The sequence below is a fragment of the Sciurus vulgaris genome (assembly GCF_902686455.1).
Source record: "Sciurus vulgaris genome assembly, chromosome: 14".
In the NCBI taxonomy this organism is placed as follows: domain Eukaryota; kingdom Metazoa; phylum Chordata; class Mammalia; order Rodentia; family Sciuridae; genus Sciurus; species Sciurus vulgaris.
Window position 1 is genome coordinate 92966853 of NC_136475.1, and position 24636 is coordinate 92991488.

General features: G+C 50.7%; 1 protein-coding gene across 2 annotated transcripts in view; it reads right to left on the reverse strand.

The window, feature by feature from the left end:
- The window catches only part of ASAP2 (ArfGAP with SH3 domain, ankyrin repeat and PH domain 2), a 138306-nt gene that overhangs the window by 23624 nt on the left and 90046 nt on the right, over positions 1-24636 (reverse strand). For both annotated transcript variants that reach the window (XM_079111587.1, XM_079111586.1), the window contains exons 12-16: positions 19920-20007; positions 17498-17546; positions 17251-17417; positions 14990-15123; positions 5613-5707 (exon numbers count right to left, since the gene is read on the reverse strand). In XM_079111587.1, coding sequence (XP_078967713.1) covers positions 5613-5707; positions 14990-15123; positions 17251-17417; positions 17498-17546; positions 19920-20007 — 533 coding nt within the window. The remainder of the gene's footprint in view (positions 1-5612; positions 5708-14989; positions 15124-17250; positions 17418-17497; positions 17547-19919; positions 20008-24636) is intronic.

Genomic DNA, 24636 nt, shown 5'->3' on the forward strand with positions numbered 1-24636 from the left:
TCTCGACTGACAACGGACAAAGGTAGAACAGCCTGACAGGCGCCAGTCTCTGGTCCCTGCCGCCCTTCTTAGGAAGGTATGAAATGAAGTTTCCGTGGGCTGGGCAGGGAGCTGATTGAGAGGAAGGGCCTGCACCACCCAGGACAAGTTTGCTCTGAGAGAGGGAAGTCAGCAGAGCCTGGGCCAGACGGCCAGACGTCCAAGGGCTGACCGCGTCCCACTGTGTGACCATGCCGAGTGACTCATTTGTGGACTAAACCCAAGGCCAGGGCTACCTCGTGTGATAATGCTCCCAAGCACTGAGCCAGTATTTTGGAATGGCCAACTGTAATTACTGAAGGAGTCAACGCTGGATGCAGAGTTAGGTGGCCAGGCACACAGGCCCCGGCCCGCTCTTCACAGCTCAGGGGCCGCTCGTCCCCCTTTGCACCAGGGCTGTGCCAACCCCACCTGCATTCACTGCTGTTCAGTCCCCAGAGCCCTCGTCAACACGGGGTCATGGCTCACGTACTCCGGGGCTGGGGCGTGGCTGGGTCAGCTCCAGGCTTCAGAGGACACTCCTGAGCCAGGGCCTACAGCCCGCGCTCTCCTTTCCTTCTAAGGCTCCAGCAGAAGGGATGCAGGGAGAGCGCCTCTCTGCCTCCCCTTCAAGTGCCCACAGATGGCACTCCTTTAAGCAAGGGCTTCAGACCACCCAGCGATTACAAGATGCAAACAACCCGGTCCCTGGTGGTCTTGGTCCTGGCTGAAGGTCAAGAGCTGCTGACCACGTTACCTCTAGACTCCTCACAGGACAAGAACCAAGCAGCAACACACCAGCCTGCTCTGCCAGTGCTACACCTGCCCAGCTGGACCGGCACTCCTCCATGTCCTCTCCTGACGTGCCCTCTCAGTCTCCTACTCTGTGGGCTGGCCTGTGGCTGCTGGAGCAGCCATGGGCTTTCTGTACCTGAACCAGGGCCACACAGGACAACTTGTCCTCCTGCAGGGGTGCCCTGTGGGATGGAACTCCAAGCAGAGAACAAAGCTCACCTATCTGGGGGTTTCTGGAGAAAGGTCAATCCAGGAAGGGACCCCCACAAACCCAGACCAAACCGCAGGGCAGGGTCTCTTCCCAGGCTTGGCCGGGTCCTGACACCTGTGCCAGGCCCATGCTGCTGCTGGACAGGCCACAGAGGTGGGACAGCTTGTCCAGCTGGAGGAGAAACCTTGTTCCAGAACACCAGCTGAGTCTCACAGCCCAGGAAGGACTTCCAGGGGCACCAGGTTCCTGCTATTTCCATCCCCAGTCTGCCCGCCTGCAGGGCCTCACTTGAGGCTTGAGCCTTGGCACCCCCAGCACACTGCCCAGTATGCTACTGGCCCACTGTGGGGACGACACAATGACCCAGTGACTCGAGGGAGACAGTCTCACTGGACCCCCCCAGCCAGGAGGCTGGGTGTCCACCAGGTGGCTTCCTTAGGCAGACCCGATTCATGCATGGAGGTCACTGAGCAATCTGTGACACTCAGGACCCACCTAGTCCCCGGCTTCTTGGAACGTCAGGCTGGGCACCCCTTCAATGACTGGATTCCACGAGTCTCCTGTGACAGGACTACCGCCAGGTTTCACCTCTTTCAGTAGCATTGGGGACGGTCCTGGCTTGACCCAGGAGGTGGGAGGAGAGGTAGCCCAGATTCCCTCAGCTTACTTATTTAACAGACCATTATGTCTGCACAGCGCTCTGGTCCCCCAAAGGTGGTTCTGACCCAAAGGCAGCACCTACACCTATACCACGGTTCCTCGGTTCCACAGGCAAGTCTGTGCTCCAGAGCCATGGCCCCTCCCTGTGCATTTAAAGGCTGAGGCCTGCGGAGAACAGCAGTTAACTCAACAGAACTTCCACCTGGCACGCGGCAGGGGCTTTCCTGGCACTTCCACAGGACACAGGAACAGCTCCGGCCTCTGTTCGCAGAGGTACTTTCTGGCCCCTCGTGGCCCAGTTAGGCTTGCTCTACGCCTGGGAAATCCATCTGGGGATTCGTAGGCCACAGGAGGGTGTCTTTGGTTTCCCCTTCAACAGACTTATCTGCAGATGGTGTGTTGTTCTTAGATGAAGCTAGAAATAGCACATTCTTTTTCACTGAGATGTGAAGTATTCCCTTACTGAAGCAGGCACAGAACTGGGGCAAATTCTTTGACCTGTTGATTCAGTAAATATTTACTGAACCACCACAAGCAGCATACTGTGGTGGGAAATAGACATGAGTAAGCCACAACTTATCAGAACAATACCCAGGTGGAAGACAAAGAGGGATGGGATGTTTCAAGAAAGAGCTGAACGCTACAGGAACAGAGAGCCGTGTGACCTTTACATTTTACAGTGGGCGACGTCTGACCCTTACACTGGGCATCCACCACTGTTATGAGAGAAAGAAAAGGGGTGGGGGCTGTGTAAACCTCCTTCCTTATTAGCAGGGGGTGGTTTCTGCAGAGAAACCACTGATATCGAAAGGTTCAAACTGGAGTGTTCAAACTGGGGTCAGGCAGCTCCAGAATCGACACGGGGTCTGCTTTATAAGGAATTCCTGGCACTTTGTTCAAAGTGGACAATATTACAGCATTCCAAGAGCCTGGTACCTTCAATGTGAGAGAAGCAGCAGGAAGAGCAGGTGTCAAACAGCTGTGATGGAACTCGGGGCACTGTACCAGGAGGCTCCCCAGCTATCCCACCTCTGGAGAGGCCCGCCTTTCGCCAGGTGTGTGGAGTCCACGCAGGGTACTCATGTGGCCCTGTCACCCACACAGTGAAGAGCAAGCAGAGTATCTAGCACTAACACTAAGTACCAACCATGTCACTCATTTCCCCAGCACTCTGTGAGCCAAGCGGCATGCTTTCCCCTTTGAGCGGCATCAGGGCTGAGGCTCAGAGAAGTCAGAGAACCTACCTGGCAAGAGAAGGGATCAGAACATCTAGGAAAGGAAGAAGTCAAACTATCACTGTTTGCAGGTATGCGTTCCTATACTTAAATCCAAAAAATTCCTCCAGAAGACTTTCAGAGCTTACAAATTCAGCCAAGTAGCAGGATACAGAATCAACATATAAAAATCAATAGCTTTTCTGCACACCAATAATGAAATCCACTGAAAAAGAAATCAGAAAAAAATTCCATTCCAGTTGTGCTAAGTGACTCAGTGAGAACCTGTCTCTAATAAAAGACAAAACACAGCTGGGGATGTGGCTCAGTGGTCAAGTGCCCCTGAGTTCAATCAGAAGGGAGGGAGGGAGGGAAGGAAGGAGGGAAGGAAGGAAGGAAGACAAATGGCTGACAAATAGACAAAAAAAGGTTGAACATCTTTATCAATCAGGAAACTACCCATCAAAATTATTCTGAGATTTCATCTTTCTCTAGTTAGAATAGTAATTATCAATGCAGAGAAAAAGGAACACTTATTGGCAGTACTGTAAATTAGTATAACCGTTATGGAATTCAGTATGAAGTTTCCTTAAAAAGACAAGGAATGGAACCACCATATGCCTCAACCATACCATTCTCTGGTGTTTACTATGAAAGAACTGAAGTCAGCATACTATAGCAATACACGCACACCATGGTTATAGCAGCACAGTTCACAGGAGTCAAGTTATGAAACCAGCCTAGGCATCTGTCAACAAATGAATAGTTAAAGAAAACATGGTGTATACGGTCAACGGAGTTTGAATGAGCCCTGACGAAGAATGAAATTATGTCACTTGCAGGAAAATGGATGGAGCTGGTGAACCTCATGCCAAATGAGATGAGTGCAAAATTCAAGGGTCAAATGTTTTCCCTCATATGTAGAGGCTAGAGAGAAAAAGGGAAAAGAAAAGGATCCCAGGAAAAGAGGAGGCAGCCCAATAGAGTAGAGGATGGGGACTGAAGCGGGGAGGGGAGGCACAGGGAATGAAGCAGGCCTATTATGCTGTGTGCAGGAATGAACGCGTCACAGTGAAGCCTGCCATTAAGTGTAACTATAATTCTCACACACACACACACACACACACACACACACACACACACACACACAGGCCCTGCCCTGTGACCCAGGAAGGACTGGGATGTCTATGTCCCTCATGCCCATCCAGGTCTGGGTAAGAAAACAGATTTGAAACTCTGATCCTCATCCAGAGAGGAGAGTACCTTTGTAAGCCTTGAAGCTAAAACCACACCTGATCCAATCTCAGGGGAATTCTAGGCCACCAACAGCTGGTTACAGGACACAAACACAAACTGACTGTGATTCAATGCCTCCTAGTGGCTCACCTGAGACACCCAACACCAGAAAGCCAAGGAGGGACGGGCATCCCTCCATTCCCTTCACCTACCCCTGCTTCTTTGCCTGTCAAGTTACGGGGTCAGTTGACAACAGAACACAGACCCTGCAGCCTCAGTTTCCCAAACACACACTCCACAAGATGGTTACAGAAATCCCAATTCTTCACTTTACAAAGGGCCTGTCTACTACCACCTACCTATAAACATCCTTTTTTTTTTTGGTGGCGGGTATTGGGTGCTTTTGAACTCAGGGCTTTTGAGCCACAACCCCAGTCCCTTTTTGGTATTTAATCTAGAGACATGGTCTCATTGAGTTGCTTAGGGCCTTGCTAAGTTGCTGAGGCTGGCTTTGAACTCATGAGCCTTCTGTTTTAGGCTCCCAAGCCGCCAGGATTATAGGCGTGCAGTGCTGCACCTGGCTTGTAAATTGCTCTTTGGGAGGACCCAAGTCATCAGCTCATTTCAAGTTTGTTCCAAGGAAAATGCTGTCTCTCTAAATGGATTTGGGTGCTCTCTCTCATTGCATCTTTTTGACTTTTCTCTCTCCTGCCAAAATACTTGGACCCAGCCTCCCCATGCAAATGTACAGAAGGCAGACAGAAGAAAGAAGAGAGAGGTCTCCTAACTGGAAGACCACCCCTGAGCCCTCTGCAGGCAGAGAGGCCATCTTCAGAAACAGAGTTGAGGTCTAAGATGCAGGCAGGCACTGCTGTGGCCTCAGAGTCTCCCTGTCCACCTCTGAAAGACAGCTGGTCAGGGTGACGTATACTTTGATGAGGTGGCGAGAAAATTCCCTGCCTCTGTGGGCCATCTGGAAGCATGATGAGGCACTAATGCTTTCCAATCAAACACAAATCTTTTCTTGAAGGAAACAACACATTCTACACTTGCAAAGACACCAGCAACCCACAAGATGGTTACAGAAAGCTCACAGACTCACAATGACCAGCCCCTCGGGCACAGAATCCACGTAGAGAGAACCAAGATGGGAAAGCTGCCAAAGAGCAAACCTCCAGGAGTCACTCTGCCAGCGGCAGGGAACTCACTGCAGGGCCATCTTCATGTGCAGACAGCTGCTGAACTGCTGTCCTTGGCCACTTCTAAAAACCCCAGCTGTACCAAGTTTCTACTGGATACACGAAAAGGTGAAAATGACTCAAAAACAAACAAACGAACATACCGGACATAAGCTAATTTACTTCCCACACAGAAGCAGCGAATGACATACCCCAAATCTGCCACTCCCTGGCCTGCAGGGCAGGGCTTGGGTGAAGGGCAGCTCTGTGTTCAGGACATGAGCACCAGTCCATACTCACATGTCACTGCTTGGTTTGGGCTTGACCAAGTCCTCAGCTGGGAGGCAGCACTCCATGATGTCATTAAAGCCCGCATTCCCAATATTCTTGGCAAGCTGCAAAAACAAAAGTCTATTTCAGGGTGCTCAATTATTAATGCATTCCACAGCTGCCCATTACTCATACATCTGATGATTTATTTAGTGGCCACTAAGAAATAGAGCAATAAAGTGGTTTGCCTTTAATGAAGATGGACAAAGCCCAAAGGTACCCATAAAAATCACAGTTGAAAAAAGCAGCGATCCCTCTCCAGAGGACACCGTGTAAAATGCCCCTGGACCACCCCCACAGACACAGGGAGAAGTGAGTTCCCACCCCCCCGCCCTTCTGAAGACCTGTGCTCCTGCTGGAATGGGCCAACTCCACGTCCCCAAACAACCGGCCATGAGGCACAATGACAGTGCAAGGGACACGGGGACAGGAGGCCAAAACCCAGGTTTAGACCGTGGTGTCTGAAGCGCTGTGTGTCCACAGGCAAGCCAGCCAACCAGGGCCAGTCTTCACCAGCAGAATGGAGGAGCCTTGCCTCATGAGGTTGCAACAACAGTCACGTGGGACAATCCTGATGGAAACACTCGGGAAACTCTCCTGTCAGCCCCACGCGTAAGGGCTGATGTGCCCACCAGGCTTCAAGTGAGCACCTTTCCACTGGAGGCTGACTGAATCCAGCACGGGGCTCCACAGGGCAGCAACAGACACCTGCTGACAGGGCAACCAGCCTCCTTGGGAACGAAGGGATGAATGAATGGAAGACCAGGAGCTCCTTAAGATGGATTTATTTACTCAGCTCCATCCCAACACCCAGCACCAGCCATGCAAGTCAGCCTCCAGGTCAGATTCCTTAATTTTTTTTTTTTTTTGCAGTCCTGGGGACGGAGCCCAGGGCCTCCCACGTACTAGGCAAGCACTCTACCACAGAGCACACCCCAGCCCCCAGGTCAGATTTCTTTTTTGTTGTTGTTTTGGTACCAGGGATTGAACCCAGGGGTGCTTAACCACTGAGCCACATCCCCAAACCTTCTTATTTTGACACAGGGTCTTGCTAAGTTGCTGAGGCTGGCTTTGAACTTGTGATCCTCCTGCCTCAGCCTCCCAAGCCACTGGGATTATAGGTCAGGGCTAGGTCAGAGTTCTTAAATGTTTAATGAAACAATAGTGGAGGGACCTCTTATCAGAGCGTGGTGCTTTGAGGGAAAAGGTATCTTAATTTCCATATTGAAAATTATAGATTTGGGGAGTTGGTGACACTTCTGATACTTAACTCAATTACTTATGCAGACAAAGTATTAATGGGGATCTCTGAGAGGTCTGGCTACGGCCTGAGCAGTCTGGTTTATCTCTGGGAGCTTAGGGAACAGCAGAAGGGATCTGGGTTAGATACACTGGGAACTTCCTAATGGGTGGTAGCATCCAACGCAGAGCTGGGACAGTGAAGGATGGGGAAGATACTTTTTTTACACAGGACAAAGGAAATACACAGAATATCTTTGTCCTAAGTGAATCAAGTTCACAAAGCTAACGGCTCAAAGCACTAACACCAACCAGCTGCACCTCCTTGCTCAGTCCTGGCTCTGGGGCTTCAAGTCACTCTAAGAAGGCAGAAGCCCGGGCTGCCAGGTCCAAGTCCCCTGGACACTTGAATCTAACATCCAGGTGGCACACCACAGGGTGACAAACACCTACCACTTTGTGTCTCAGGTCCTGTGAAGGACTCCCTGGGCCCTCAGTGTCAGAGGCAGGGCTGAATCTCATCAGAGCCCCTAGCTTATGGCAGGCATGCCCAATGCCCTGCCCTGCGGCACCATGGGGATACCACCCCGCACCAAGCACATGGTTTTCTGAAAAGGAGTGACCAAAGCAGTAGGCAGTCCCCTCTCTGAGCAAGGGGCCAGGCAGGTGCCTCCTAGTCTACATTAGGCAGACAGGGTAGGGACAGGAGGAAGAGAATTCCCCAGGAGACAGAAAGCTGCCTCCCTTAACTGGGACGTGGTTGGTTCACAGGGAACAGCTGGTTCAGGGAGCCACCGGCTCTGGGCATCCTACGCACCAAAGCTGCAGAAACACGCCACTTCCCAGTTCTGCCAAGATCTGGTTTATTCCTCAGCCTGCAGAGAACCCCTTTGGAACCAATCACAAAGACAAAAGCATTTGCAGGTGGCAGCCACAGGGTCATAGCAAGAAAATTTGGGGCCCAGCAGGCTGAGCGGGAAGATGCCAAAGGATCAGGAAGGCAGGGTGTCCATCAGAGCCCTAGAGGGAGGGCTTTCCACTGTCGGAGGAGGTGTCCCTGTGCTGAGGGAGAACTCAGCCAGACTGGATCTGGGAGGGCACAGTGATGTCAGCAAGCTGTTCCAGAACCAGGATGCCCAGGTCCTTCATACGGAATTGCAGATAACCTGCTGTCTCCTCCAGGACACTTCAAACCATCGAGACTACGTGGAGGTACCACATAAATAGCAGTTGTACTACACTGTTTAAGGAATAATAAGAAAAAAGTCTGTGATGTTTGGTGTGGGGTAACCCTGCAGGCCTAACTACGCAGTATGCAAATAAGACACAGGGCTCACACGGGCCCTGGGAGAGACCCCGGAGCAGGAGGGAGGCCACGGCAGAGCAAGTGGAGACCACCACCACCTGAGTGGAGGCAGTATGACCTTCGGCCCGAGGTAAAATCAAATTTTGTTTTTTATAACTTTCTAGAATTTTGTTCAAATATTTTTAAAAATACCTTTAGTTGTAGATGGACATGATACCTTTTTTTTTTTGCAGTACTGGGAATCGAACTCAGGGCCTTATGCTTGCGAGGCAAGCACTCTACCAGCTATCTCCCCAGCCCGATGTCTTTATTTATTTACATGCGGTGCTGAGAATCGAACCCAGTGCCTCACACATGCTAGGCAAGTGCTCTACCACTGAGCCACAGCCCCAGACCCTGTTCAAATATTTTTGATGGAGGTCAGTTGAATCCCTGGAAGCAGAGACTGAATCTACAGAGAGCCGGTCTGTGCTTCACTGGGGGCGGTTAAGTCACAGCCCTACTCCTCACCTTCACACAGTTTCTGGAATGTGTGCTGAGCCCCTCCCTGGGCCTGAGACACCACCTGCTCTGCCACAGGTCAATCTAACAGAGAGGAATTAATACAGCAGGCAGACGACGGGGCAGGGAGAGAAGTTCCTCCCCAGCCCTGCGAGGACAGAGGCGCTGACAGCAGGTAAGCAGGGGCCTTGTGGCCAGGAAGACCCCTTCCCCTGCCGGCACCTTGCATGAGGGTCTCGCATGCATGCACATCCATGTGCACATGGGTATCAGGGCAAGAATCACCCTCTGTGTGTCCCTGGCACTGACCTGAGCAGTCCACTGACCACAGTGGGATCTCGGATCTTACCTGGGAGTCAGAGCTCGGGTGGGGAGGGATGTCAATTACTGTGACTTCCTTTACCTTTCTGTCTTGACTCACCTAAGGACAGGAACAGGAAGGGAGGAAGCCGGGCTTCCCTGACTCTGACACACAGAGGGAGAACCTCATGGGGCGGCTGGTCCTCCTCCTCCTTGTGGTACAGGGACACCACTATGGCCTGCTTCTCCAGCTGGTCCCCGGGGCAACCCAGTCAAGCGGCTCAGCAGGTGAACACAGTGTTATCACACATGGGAACCTGGCAGCCAGTGGGCCTCTGGGTCTCATTCTGCTCGCCGGCCTCACTCCCCGAGGATGCCCAACCTGGGCAGGGAACTGGGCTGTTATGAACAGGGCCCCTCGGATCCCAGGAGGGTTGGGGGCTTGGAGAGGATGGCACACTCTGCTGGTGGCCCCCCTGAGACGTGTACTGAGCTTGCACGGTGCCTTGCTCAGAGCGGGCAGAGCACACTCCAGGGTGCAGCAAGGGAGCCCACCATCCTTTCTCTTTGATAATTCTGACACTTTGGGGTGCTCGACGTTGTATGCAGGGACTCTGGCCACGCACGGTTCAAAGCTGTGACGCACGAAGGTCGGAGCACAGGCTCTGGAGCCCAGCGACCCACGTAGAAGTGCTGGCCCCGTTTTCAGAGTTTTCACAGGATGCAGAGTGCCCACGACGTGGGATCAGTGAAGGGCAGCTGGTGGTCAGTTTCTCATGGACCCTGAGCCACTGGTTTTGGGATCCCGAGTGGCTTACTTCAGTCACACAGGAACAGCAGAGGTAAGGTGAGTAAGCTCTGGCTTGGTGGGGCTTCGCCCTCCATGTGCTCCTCCAGGCCAGGCTGAGGGCTGACCTGGGTTGGTGTCTGACAACCTCACGAGAAGGGCAAGGGGCAGAGCCAAGTCCACTCACATCTCCTCCTAAGCTTCCTGGTGCTTGTTCTTCAACTTGATGGAAGACTAAAATTTCACTTCAAAACATCAAGGCTCCATTCCTCCATCCACATGGGCTTGAATTCAGGGCCTGCACGTGCCGGGCATGCGCTCTACCACCGAGCTGCGCCCCAGCCCGAGTGTTCCTTTACTAGTTTCACTTACGACAGAGAAACAGGTCATAGTAAGATGCTAGTACCAGTGACGCTGGTTTTCTATGACTTGAAAAAATATCAATGCTGAAATCATGGTTTTTCATTTCAGGAGGAAATTTATCTTTTAAAAATCTCTGCTTACTTGAAGGTTTTCTGAAAGCAGGTTTGTTGAGAACCTACGCCTGTTAAGTCGATGTGTGCTGAAATCGTTAGGAGACCATGACTTCCCCCAACTAATCAAATTAATACTCCAATCACGCAAGCTCCATGCCATGGAGTGAGAAGGGATTCTAAGCAAGTAAAAAGGAGAAAGCTTGTGACCAGCCAGCTCCATGGATGCTGCAAAGTCCATTCAGTTAACACGGACAGCAAGTGTGCTTGAAACAAAAGCTACTCGAGAGGGAAATGGGGACGCAGCACTGAGCAGTGCAGGGACCTGGTCTGCAAACCTGTGGCCAGCAAGTAACCCACGGAATTAAGTGAAGCACTTACGTGAGGAATGTGGCGAGGCCGTGTGGGGGGACAGGAGTGACACTCCAGAGGGTAAGCACCTGTCTACGTAGGGATAGGATGCCAGACAGAAAAGCAGAATGCAGTCCAGCCATGTCCCACTGAGACCAGGTGTAGGCCACGCCCCACTCAGTACCTGCTGTCTCTTTCAGGCCATTAAAAAACTTCTCCTGACCAAAAAAAGCAAAAACGGATAAATGGAACTGCATCAGACTAAAAAGCTTCTGCACAGCCAAGGAAACAGGAGTAAAGAGACAACCTGAGGAATGGGAGGAAATACTTGCAAATGCAAACATCTGATAAGGAGAGAAAATCCAAAAAGTATAAAGAACTCAAATAACTCAATATCAAGAAAACAAACAACCAAAGGACCAAAATAGTCATTTCTCAAAAAGAAGACATACAAGCGACCAACAGGCACAGGATAAAATGCTTGACACCACCGATTATCAGGGAAATGTGAATTAAAACCACAGCCGCCAACACATCAGGCTTATTGGAATGGCTTTATCATAAAGACAGAGGTCGGGGCTGCGGTGTGGCTCTGTGGTGGAGCACTTGCCTAGCAGGCATGAGGCCCTGGGTTCTATCCCCAGCACTAAGCTAAAAAAAAAGGACAAAAGTTAACAAGTGTCAGTGAGAATGTGGAGAAAAGTGTCAGTGTATACTCCTGCACGCTGCTGGTGTGCAAGGATGGAGAACAACAGAAAAGTCCCTCGAAAAACTAAAAGGAGGTCTGCTCGTGTTCCAGGAAGACCACCGCTGGGTGGACGGAGACGTCTATGTGTATTCAAAGGAAAGGAAGCCAACACTGCAGCAACCCCCAACTGCAAAGTTCCGGAATCCATTGACGTGTCCACCAGTGGATAAACAGATAAGGAGAAGGGGGTGCAAAGACCCACAACGGAATACCACTCGGCCTTGAAAAAGAATGTAATCCCGTCACTTGTGACCACATGGATGAACCTGGAAGACGTCATGTCAAGTGAAATAAGCTGGGCACGTTTTCACTCCTATCAAAGTTATGGAAGCGAGCAGAACACTGGCTACCAGGGAGAGGGGGTGACCATCAAAGGATACACAATTTCAGCTAGTCGGTGAATAAGGCAGATCACAGGAACTATGGTGTAATAAGACACTCGAAAATTGCTCAGAGTAGGTTTTATGTTCTTACCACAAAAAAATGGTAAGACTGTGAAGTGATGGATAGCTTAACTAGTTTGATTTAATCATCCCCATGTATGTAATGTATGAAAACATCATGGTCACACATCATAAATCCAGACAATAAAAAACAAACGTAATGAAGTCCCCCTCCTGTCACGGCACATCCCTCTGAGTCGTGGCCATACTGTTATTCACCTAGAAACCCCTCTGGGGTGGCCTGTCCAGGTTGCACCCACTCATCTTCTTTAACGAGCAAGAGCGACCAGCAGGCTGAACCAACAACGATGAACAAGTCAACCAGAGACCCTGAGCTGCTGCCCTATGACCCAGGGAGCCTCGGCAGAGAGCAGACAGCCAGGGTGCGGGGCGGCTCTCCCTGGAACTCACCCGCCTGGAAACATGGGTCATTCTTCTGTGAGAATTTTGTGTAAAGATCATCTTGGATGAAGAGACAGTAACAATAGCAAATGTTCTGTAGGTTCTACTAGGTGCCAGACATAATTCTAGGAACGGAGCGGGGCACGCACCCAAGTGAGAGAGGTGTCACCATTCTTTAAGACAGCCGATGGTCTGAGCAGAAGAAAACCAACAACCCAGGTGCTTTAAAAAGGCCTGAGAGCTGGGGCATGGTCAGGCCCTTGCCTAGTGTGCGCAAGCCCCTGGGTTCCATCCCCAGCACTGCGGAAAGGGAAGAAAAAAGCTTGAGGTGTTGTCGATGATTTTTAAGTGCAACGTAGGGGTTCGTGGCGTGTGGCCGTAACTAGCACCCGACACTCCCCACCTACTGCTGAGCCCCAGAAGGGGTAAGAATAAGGTTTCAGTCCTAGCACACAGCAAGTGGGATGGGGTATGACGGGAGACTCCCACCCTCAGCCACCTGAGGATCCCTGAGTGCAGGGTCAAGTAGGGAGCAAGAACCAGATCCCCCACATCCCGCTTTCCACCTTTTCTTTTCTTTTCTTTCTTTCTTTTTTTTTTTTTTTTTTCGGTAAAGGGGATTGAACTCAGGGGCACTTGACCACTGAGCCACATCCCCAGCCCTATTTTGTATTTTATTTAGACACAGGGTCTCACTGGGTTGCTTAGTGCCTTGCACTGCTGAGGCTGGCTTTGAATTTTTTTTTTTTTTTTTTTTTTTGCGGTGCTGGGGATTGAACCCAGGGTCTTGTGCATTCGAGGCAAGCACTCTACCAACATCCCCAGCCCTGGCTTTGAATTTGAGATCCTCCTGCCTCAGCCTCCTGAGCCACTGGGATTACAGGTGTGCACCACCACGCCCATCCTACCTTTGCTCTTCTGATAACCACAGAGGAAAAGAGGTTCCAACAAGGCAAAGTTCAAAGCAGAAATTAACATTCTGGCAAATGAGATTTTGAAAACAACTGTTTTCAGAGGCAGGCTCCGTCTGATATCTTGAAATGGATGGAATTGGCCAAACTTTAAATTTCTGTGAGAATACAGACTCAAAAGACAACACGAGATCTGAATCAGGATCAGGAGTCACCTGGTCATTTCATCAAGAGGAAAACGAATTCCTTTCAATCTTCTTTGGTGTTTCCTCTGTGTGGGCAACAGCACTTCCGCTTTGGGTAATTCACATGGGTGGCGTGAAACGCCACGGAAGGAGCGCCCACACCACGGAAGCAGGCAGCTGCACACTGGCTTCCTTCTCCCCGGGTTAGCTAGTGAGCGCTTCTGGAGCTGGCGGTGGGAGGGTCAGCAGGGATGCTCACATCTCGCTGCATGGCAAGACTGCCCACCACTAAGGCCAGTTTGTCCCAGCCACCTCAAAACTGAAGAGTGTGGCTCTAGAGACACACGAGGGCATCCTCGCCTCCAGCCTGCCCCCTTAGCAGATACGGAACCCTGGGCATACTGAAACATCTAAGTCCCAGCTTCCTCCTTGGTAAGTGGGGATAACGTGCAGGGTCAGCGGACTGTCGCAGAGACCAAAAGAGCAATATCATCAGGTGCCCTGCCAGGCGCCTGGTATAAAACAGCCGCTCGGTGCTTCCCTCCACTGCAGAGAGCAGAGAAGCAGGACTACCACAGTTCATCACTGCTCATTGAGAGGAGATCTATTATTATTTGAGAACATACTTTGACAACCTCAAATCTAGGGCATCATCGTTTACCCCTTAGAGAGCACAAGCACACGGGCACGTCCCCAAGATGCAGGTCACACACACAGTCTACCAATGACAGATACCCCAGTTCGTCGCCAAGAGGGGTCGTGCTACATCCGACTCAGTATGAGCCTCTGAGTAATAGGGTGCTACTATCTGGGCTACCAGGACCCACTTCAGCTTCCCCCAAATGTGGTGGTCCAGGACCATGAAGAGCTAGAACTGGGAGGGTTCCACAGGGTGGTCCAGAGAGCTCCAAAGTCCAGACACGCTGGACCCAGAGTGGTCAACAAGAGGATTGATGGCCCCACGAGAGGAACTCTGACGTGGTAATTGATTTTCTGTCCAGAATACTACTCTGTACGCTAAAATCAATGGCAATCAATATCCACTTACGCCCAGCGACCTCAAAAAGAACTTCAGGTGCTGCTTCTCACTGGCGATTGTGGGCTGGAAACAGTCCACAGAAGCTCACGTTTTAGGTGGCAGAAGCACACAGCCAGATCCACCTCCTGACTCAGGCGGCTACAGCCTCAATACCCTGGAAGCTCTCCCAGAAAATGCTTTCTCTCCTCATCTGTCACTGGATGAAGAGGGAAAGACTTTCTTTTTTTAATGGCAACAAAAACAAAGATCAGTCTCTCTCCCAAGAGGGACAACGTGGGACAAGAGAAGCCCGCTGGAGGCTTGAGGTAAGAAGCAACCCTTTGCTGGCTTCAGGCTTTGCGTTCTGAATTCGACTCCTGGATGGGGTGAAGTGGACCGTGCTACTGTCCTCATTCACTTGGGCAGAATCTGATACTGGTCTGAACACTCCTCTTTTTGGGTTCACGTTCCTTTTTCCCATTTAAGGATAGAGTCTTGCAACAACAAGTGCCCTCACCTGCTAGGAGCTGAGAATGAGGTTCTGATTACCCAAATCCATCTGGCAACAACCAACCACCAGCCCACTGAAATTTCAAGAAACCCAAATACATTTGAATGCTACAATAAAAACTCAGATTTCTGCTCAGTTATTTCCAACCCCAAATCAAGAATTTAGAAATTACCAGCAGCTCTGATGTTCCCAATACATCCAAGGTCAGGGACTGAATTCTGGAGTAATGAACCCCCAGCTCTCTGTGGATTCCAGAACACTCAATGCAGGTCAGAATGCCCAGGTTGGTGGAAAGCCATGTAGGATCTGCCAAAAAGAGAAGAAGACAAATTTAAGCTATTGGTTGGAAGAGGGCAGAGACAGAACTGTGCTCCTGCCGGGTTACTGAGTGGTTAGGAGTACTTTTTGATCTCTGACACAAATGGAATCCTTGATCATCCACCATACCACTAGTTAAAACGCAACCCACAGGTGGGACATGTCTGTCCTCCTTTCCCTTCCTTCCTCCTCCACCTCGCCAGCCTTCCACTCATTTAAGTGGCAGGTGATGTGAGTACGAGAATCAGCAGGACACAGTGCACTCAGGGGGCTCTGGTCTCTCCCAGGGCTGTTCCCGAGCAGAGACTGTGCCATCACCAACCTGGTCCTACAAGCAGACAGAGCAAGAGGAAAAGTGACCCACCAAAGCTGGTACTACAGGGGAGCAGACCTCGCACAACCACGTCCACAGATGCTAGCAACAGAACAAACACGATGCGCTCACGATACGCTGGGCTCAGTGTGCATTCGAAGAGCTTCAGAAGTCAGAGCACTTTTGTACCGTATCTCATTTAATGCCAACGAGAGCCCCCAGAGGGGATCAGGAAGTGATTCCCCATGCAGCTGGAACAGAGCAAAGCTGCTGCCAGATGCCCAGCAGACGGAGCCCCATGTTTACTGAGCTCAGGTCCCATCTTCCCTACACAGCACCTTTACTCCTCTCACTGAAACATCCTACTGTGTGCTGAATTTACCAAGCTGTGCTTGAGCACATTATCATGTCCACCAAGTTGATTCTTAGAATTGCTTGCTGCCCTTGGAAATTCACAGCAGGCAAACAGTCTTGCTCACCAAGTAATTGTGAAGTTAGTTTAAAAAGGTTCAAGTTACTGTAAACAGTCTATCCACACCAGGAAACACTCCTGGGCGTGTCTGTGTGCACCAGGCCTCTTCTGCCAGGTGCTCTGTGCTCTGGGCAGTGATAGGCATGCATTAGACGGTTCGTACCAAGTTTTCACGCCAGCCGTGGCACCTTAGCCTTTTAGAACAAGGCAACTTTAACTTCCTTAAGAAAGTGTTTCTGATGTGTTTCATTCCCCTTATCTTATGCTTATCGAGAAAGTGCATAATCCACTACTTATCTCTCCCTACCTCATCTCCTGTCAAAAGACATTTTTTAATGGATCCAAAACCAAACACAGCCTGGAGGATAACAGGAACCTGAGGCACTGCTCGCTGCTGAGTTTTGTCTACAGTCCGGGGGTCTGAACCCAGGATCGCTCTACCACTGAGCTACATCCCCAGTCCTTTGTGAAATTCCATTTTGAGACAGGGTCTCACTGAATTGCCTAGGCTGTTCCCAACCTCCTCAGGCTCCCGAGTAGCTAAGATTACAGGGGTGTGCTGTTGTGCCCTGCTTTAGTTGTGTTTTTAAATAGAAATGGTCATGGAATTAGAGGAATGAAAATGTTGCCAACCATTCTGGCTAAACCACCATCCTTCCCACCAGGCTATGCGTGGTGGCCCTGATCCCCCGGCATCTTCCATTTTAAATAGAACAACTCAACTGCTCAAACTTTTAAAACTACTAGTTGTTAAAAATGTATGTTCATTAAAATGAAGCCTCTGATATGCTTTATCAAAATGCAAACATAAGCATCCCGTGTCCCAGAGTGTGACAGGCAGGAGGACCTGTTCCTTCGTTTTACAGAAAGGAAAACTGACATTCCCCAGAAGCACAGCTCTTCTGGAAACAAAGCTAGGCAGTGACGGGCAGTTCCCCTGGAAGTTCAATAGAGCAGGACAAAGGCCTGCTGAAGCGATCGCAGGCAGAGCCCCCAGTGCGTGCGCACAGCCTCTGTCTTACCAGACCGGATGGCCTGGATTTCACCCTTGCTACGCCCTTCAGTTTTCATTTCTCAAAAAGCCCAGCAATCTTCTCATCTCCGCCAGGCGGCCGTCACCCAGTCCTGCTCTGCGGCCTGGCAGGCGTCTCCCCGCCCCCGCCCACTGCAGCCTGCGCATTGGTTCATTAAGCATTTGTGTAATGGGATGAACTCAGGCTGAGCTGCACTCAATTTCATGTTTGAAACGAAAGTGAAAATCAATGAACGGGTTCTGTGAATCGGAATGGGATCTCCACGTCCTGGAGCCCCGGGCAGGTGGGCCCCCCACCTGGCGCTCCGCAGTCGCAGCACACGTCGTTGCCCGTCATCTTCTGCACCTCCGAGATGATCTCCTTGGTCAGCTCCTGGACGATGTTGTTTTCCCCGGTATTGTCGTCGCCCTTGAAGGCATTGTTCAGAGCCTCCTCCTTGCTGTTCTGAAGCACAGACATCCATCTAGACAGGCGACAGCAGGGAGTGTCACACCCCAGGACTGCTGCGGGGTCCGCCCCAGGTCCCACTTCCAAGTGACTTACATCTGGCACTCCTGCTCGTCTTCTGCTTGGAAGTGATAGGTCCTGTCATCTGCACGGCAGGAGGAGACTCGTCAGTTGTGAGCCCAGATAGCAATCCGAACACAACTCCAGAACAAAGTGGTTGATAATTAACCTCAGGAATAATCTTAGCTCTTGCCAGGAAATTAATGATTTGTATAAAATCAAGCACTCCCTCTGCCTTGCTCGGTAATTGTGGCTTTGTAATGGAAATTAATAAACCTGCCCTTATCTTCCACCCTCCAAGTCTAAAAGCTGCAGCTTCCAGAAACTGAATAGAAACCATTGCTATCCCTTCAGAAACTTAATTTGTTAAAATCACCCCAAAAGTAACTGTTAGAGCCTTTTGAATAATGAAAGACTTTTCTACAGAGAACAGCTAAGAAATTTTTTGGTTTTCTTAGAAAAAGATGAGTATGTGTGAGAAATTCTAAGCATCACATGGTCTGGGAGTCCTGAGTTATAAACAGCTAAGGCAATAGGTTACTCTTAAATAATGGTTGTATACAATACAGACAGCTGGTGTAAGCAGGGTTTACAAGTGTTTTGCTGGGTTGCTGGCTCTCTGTGTGCAGGAGGAGGCGTGTGAGGTGACAGCTTCACTCTGCTATTCTTGCCAAAAACACTTAACCTCAGCTCAGTTGTGAGAAAACATCAGAGGAATCCAAACTGAAGATGTCTGACAACAAACTGATCAATATTCCTCAACACACATCAAGGTCACCAAAGGGAAGGGAAGACTGGAGAGCTATTAGCCACAAGGGGTCCCAGAAGAAAGAAAACGAAATAAAGGCAATGTGGGGCTGTGGAGTGGATCCTGGGGCAGGACAAGGTCATTAGTGGAAAACAGGTAAGATTCTCAGGGAACAGCATCGTGCCAGGGTTACCTTCCTAGTTGTCACAACTGTACACATGGCCGAGGACACGTACTATGCCCTTCTGGACAAGTACACTGTGATGGGCACAGCGAGGGTGCTGGGGAGGGATATGCACCAGGTACCTGTCTATGCCCTCAGCCCAAACACAACGTAGGAAAGAATTAAATCTGAAAAAGACAGGGGAAGGGAGGTCTAACTTCTGTAGGTGACAGAGTGGTCACCAGCAGTGGCTCTGTGCTTGGGGACCCACAATAAACACCTGAACCCCAAGGTGAGCAGACGTGCCCACTTCCAGTAAGGTTTTCACTTCTGAAGTTCTTTGGCCCCCTGAACAACTCTGGTAGGGTGTCTAGGCACAGCATCAGGTTTTCTTACTTTTGCTATCTGCAGGCAGGTGACCCGCAGTGATCACAATTAAAACTATGGTAAATTCTCAGCATTTCACAATGTCACAAGTGAACAAAGGATCCCAGAGGAGAGAATCTGTGCGCATGCTGGACGGACAGGGTGTGCACAGGGTGAGGGCTCAAAGGATAAAATTCCCTGTCTCTTGCAAAACCGATCCAGTGTCTGAAGAAAAGAACGGCCGCCAGACACTTTCCACATCACACTGCTCACACCCCGCAAGACCCCTGGTTGAGAGGGAAGTGGTGAGGGATAAGCAGACACAGTCAAGAAGGCAGTGACCATCTCAGGGGTTTGCTGTGAACTTTCCATCACATGAATGAGTTCCTGGACCCCAAGAGTGCAAGTCAGCAGGCTGACCAGCCGTCCTCTCACTGGGTACCAAGGCGGGCGGCCTGGGCATCTTCCCACAATGTACAGGCTGTCATTTGGGCCCAAACCCCTGAGGCCACATCTTCAAAAGGGTGACTGGACCTTCCCTCCCTGAAATGTAACCCTGCCACTTCAAACAACCAAGGACAAGAGGCTTATCACATTTTCTTTAAGACATCACAAATCCTTCTCTTTGGGGGGGTGCCGAGTCGACATTCACTGTGATGGACGGTTCCATGGTGACTCCTGTGTGCCCCACAAAGAAGAAGAGCATGCAGAAGCAGAAAGACTAGTTCCCTGGTGGGAAGAAGAACACGTCCAAACCAAAGTCCTCAGGGCTCTACTGGGGACACCACTGGTTTATAGCATTTATAGCATTTCTAACATGCAAATAAACTGGGAAAGCTTTTGACAACAAAATTGTCCTTTCACGGGGAAAAAAACGGTGCAGGACTTTAGACCTGAGGGCCCATCCAGTGCAACCTCCTTGTTTACCAACAGGAGAGCTGAGGCTCAGAGCTGAGAGGCTGCCTCCAGGTTTTCGGGCCCTCAAGGCCTAACCCTCAATGGGGGAGACTGGCCAGCCAGCAACCACAAACAGGAAGACAGAGCAGGCAGTCCACTCGAAATAGGGACATCTCTCTTCAAAAAATCAAATCTTTAAAACAGAGTGTTTGACGTGGGACTGACGCCCTGGAAGAGCATTTACAGTAAGATCTCCACGGCCGGCACCCAGGGACGAGCCTTACGTGAGATGAGATCAAAGCACTTCTTCTCCTCGGGGTTGGTCTTCACTTGGCAGGTTAGCAGATTGAGCTTTGCAGGAGGCCGGTTAGCCTGATTAAAAAGAAACGAAAAATAAGGCGTGAGTGGGAAGGAACAGGTCACCATCTGCCTCGCTGCTCAGGGAAACAGCAGGAGCGAGTGGCTTCACCAGGCTGCAGGACGACTCTCAGAGGCAGACTTGAACATGGGCAGAATGGAGACTTCAGTCACACACAAGGGCCACCATCCTACCTGCCAGGGCTCACGGGTGGTCTACGCACCTGCCTGGACGAGGGGTCCCCCTGCCAGGGCTCACGGGTGGTCTACACACTTCCCTGGACGAGGGGCAGAGCAGTGGGTGCCTCCAGGCCGGGGCACTAGCCCCCGGAGACCAGAATGCTCCTGGGTTGCAGGCCCAAAGCCTAGGGTCTGACTGTTATGGGGGCACAGGGTGTGGAGAGGGTCTGGGGTCAGCTCAATTTCCAGTGCTCTTAAAAGTGTTTCTGAGTGAAAACCTCATCCCCAGGAAAAGTGATCGCCACGCCAAACGGCAGAAATTTCCCCTGCTTTCTGAAGTGACAGCAGAGAAGAGTCACCATTCTCAACCATGACCGTCAATGTCCCTGGAGTTTCAACAAAACACACATTCACAGACGTAACCCCAGCACCACACGGAAGAGAGCAGAGCACACCTTCACCACAGCTATGTCAAAAATGGCCATTTTACTAGTTAAAAAAAAAAAAAAAATCATACTTTTTCAGAAAAGCAAAGGGCAAAGGATAAGAAGATAATTTCAGAAATAAGAATCCTGAATGGTAAAATGCCTTAAGAGCTTGGAGAAATCTCCACGTGGGGAGGGCTTACCTTACTAACCTATGGAGCTGCCAAAGGACAGACAAAATACCCCGTCTCTGGCTTCCAGCCTTTGTGCTGCCCACTCCCCTTGTCATCAGCTGCTTCAGGGCAGATGGTTTGGGTTTGGGAGTGATCCAGACACGTACTGGCAGGCCCGAGAAGTCCTGTGCATTCGCAGACCTAAGGGCTTCTTGCCACTACCCCTACAGAGTGCAGGCAGAGAGGTCTCCGTTAAAATGGGACCAATCTGTACAGTGGGCAGGATCTGGGTTTGAAAAAGGGTGAAGGATTTGAAGTCTGGACACACAGATGTTGGACAAACAGGGCTGTCACGGATGTTCCTGGTTTGTGGCTATGTGGATCTTATCCACTGGATATTCTCCTTTGCCCATAGATTCCTAACAGAATTCTAGGATCATCAGGAAACAGTACCAGAAGACTCCAAGCTATCTAATCTTGCAAACTTAACAGTTCCAAGTAAAAGCCCCACCAATTTAGATCTTTACCAACAAGATTACTGGCTGGTCCAGACACTAAGGCACAAATGATCCATTTTTACAGTGGTGAGAGGAGCCCCATGTAGAGACCAGGCACCGTAACAAGGTGTATGGCCCGTCTGGCTGCCCTACAATCCCACACAGAGACGTGTAGTTCTCAGGCCTACTTCCAGATCGTGGTGTCTGACGCTCCTAGGCACAGGAGCAATTAAATGGGCCCGTGCTCTCTGGTGCATGCAGAAGCACTTAATGGACAAGGTGACAAACGGGACCAAGAAGAGCTACACTCACTCAGCTGTTATTACTGCCGACTTATACAAGCCAGGCTCGGCGGTACACAGGCTTCCTGGATTCATTCATTCAATATTCCCACTCCACTGCTGCAGATAAAGACACAGCCTGAAATCATTTGCTGTGGTTCTGCAGCCTGGGAGCAGGGAAGCCAGCTCCAAAACACCAGCTGGGCTCCAGGCGGAGAGCTTGCTGCCCTCTCCCTGGCCCTGACATGGTATCTACAGAAGGCAGTCCCTCACCCGGACTTCTTTGGAGCAGCAAAGAACCACAGTTTGAAGGATCATCCTTTCTCCAACCCCACCTCTAAATTTGACTCTTCCTACTTCCCTGGAGCATGGGGAAAGTTGTTTATTCTCTGTCAGTATAACCACCTCAAAGACAGATTTCTCACTTCACAGCAAATGAAACCACGAAATACAGAAAAAGAATCCAGAGCCTGTATTTAAACCAGGAATAATGAGAAAGGGACAAAAGTCACTACGTAAAAAAAATGACAACCACAATACTGCAAGCTGGCGATCTTAAGCGACATCAGTTGTTCTAAGTTCTACATTAAGAATGATTTGCTATTTGTCCATTCAGATGAATCCTTAGCTAGAGAAAAGCGGTGAGAAAAATTTATGAAAATTCTATCCATTAAATTCTCTCCTTGCTGTAATTTAGAAAGAGAGTGTCATCACTCAGTTCAGCCACCCAACAGTTTCATCTGCTCCCCAAGGTAATGGGCACTCCTTGAGAACCTGACTTGAGCAGCCTGGCTTAGCAGGAACCTCAGGGGAGAGAGGCGATGGCCCCAGCACTGGCCACGAGGCGTGAATTATCAGCCAATCTCCCATTTTAACCAGGCATTCTACTTTTTGCCATTTGACAGGCTTTTTAAAAGGAAGTTTGTATTCTTCTTTCTGCATGACTGGTGGTCATTTAAAAATTTTGAGATGCTTTAAGAGCCAGTGGAAATTCTTCCAGCAGAACACAGCCTGCAGCCTTTGGTGGTGGGGCAGAACTGTTAACTTGGCAAAGAAGACACGCAGCCTGAGTGTTTCGTCCCAAGAATCACTTCTTCCCAGTGCCAGAAAACACGACTGGCGTGGCTGCCAGGGAATACCAACTGGGGCTCTCACTGAACTCCTCTCGGGTGCTACCCTCACCCCAGCCTGCATACAGAACACAGCCTCTTCACTTGCTGAAGGCTGCCAGCTTCCTGGGAAGAGTTTTCCAAACAGTGCAAATACGCCCTGTGGGCTTCCACTTCTTAAGGACCCGGTTCTCAGCTGTCTGCCAGGTGCTGCTTTTAGACCTCCCGGTCCGAGTAAGGTCTTTGGAAAGGTGCCCTTTCCTGCCAGTGGCGAACTAGCACCTGCAGGAGGTGCTGGCTAAAACTGCATGAGAAGCCAAGGCAACACCAAACCGAAGCGAAGAGGCATCTCAACTCTCCTTCTCAGCGGGAGTCATTCAAGTCTGCACATGCCACACTGTAGGTGTGGGCCCTTGGAGGGGGCTTCAAGACCCTCACTCCCAGGGCTTGCAGAAAAGGACAAGGAAAAGGGGGCAAAGAAGTGCTGAGCAAGCGGAGGGAGGGCTGGCAGGCAGCCTTCTTATGCTCCTGCAAGGCCTGGGGGGCGGACCAGGGCAGAGCCCACCCGCAGCCCCTGCAGCTGGAGCAGGCAGTGGTTGCTAATGGCAGGATGAAGCATCCCTGGAGGGCGTCCTCTCAAAACACGAAACTCTCATTAGATATGCAGAAGCAGAGCTGTCAGCGCCCTAGTGAAGCTAGTTAAAACCGTACCATCTGCCAGAAATGGGGGCAAGCCTCAAAACGCAAGGGAAACTAGGCTGGTCTTCTGAGAGGACTTGAGCACTTAGTGACTTGAAGTCAACCATGCTGCCAGTGAAGGATGAGCAGGCCTGTCCTCTGTCCTCTGTCATGGCATGGTAGCAACTCCCTGGCACAGGCTGAGGCCCTGGGCCTGGGGGACTCCTACCTACATAGATATGCCTCGTGACTTGGGAGCTGTACGAGCAGGAAATGAAACCATTGGGTGGCAACTTCTGCACCTGAGTGGTAAGCCCAAGCTAGACAACAGAACGAGCAATGGGGAGCCTGAGTCGCAGGCTGTGGGTCAGCGAGGAAGCCGCCTAGTTCCTGGTCTCACGTCGTCATTCCAAGTGAGACACAGTATGGAGTTGCCCTGCTTGGTCTACGGCACCCACACCGCTCCTCACCCTGTGTGTTTCTTTACAGGGAAAGCAAAGCACAGAGATCCGAACCACAAGGTCCCCAGAGTAAGGTGGTGACCGTGCCGTGCCAGTGACACTGGACTAGGGAGAAGGGATGACGTTCAACTGCCTGGTGGAGACAGTCAATCCCTGGGCCAGAGCCCCGCAGGCTACACGCACACGTGCTGCTTCTCGACTCCCTTTCCCTTCCCTTGATGGAACTGGCAAGAACAATGGCTCCCCAGGGACCCGCAGCACAGTCCCTGCTTCAGTGTGTTGCCCTGATTTTTTAAAGCACTGAGAAGGGCTGCTTCTCAAGACCCCAACAATGAGTGATAGGTGATCTTTCTAAGGACTTGAAAAACTCATCTGGGCTCCTGTCCTGCTCTGCCTTTCACAGGGACTGGTGGGAGGCTGGAAGGAGGACCAAGATGAAGGGCACCTGTTTAATAAATTCTTCATGTTGGAGGGTGACTTATCCTCACCACCATCCATTACGCCACCAAGGCTGCTGGGTGCACCAGTGCTGGGCCCAGCTCGGGGAGAACAAAACGGCAGCCTCTAGACCTTTCCAGAGGTGTCCACCAGCCCACCCCATGTGGCTTCCACCAGCCCCGGTCACACCAGGCAAGGGGATAATATGCCTAATGCCTCTTGGAAGAGAAGTCGGGCATGACTCTGAGTCCAGTTCCCAGTCTCTGAAAGCTAGACTGGTGTGTGATTTTATTCTGCTTGGTTTTCTCAAAAGCTCAACAGGCAGAGCTGCTTTTCTTGCATGGGCTCTTATGAAGAAGACAGAAGAGAACTCGATTAAGATTGGGCCTGGTGCGGGAGACT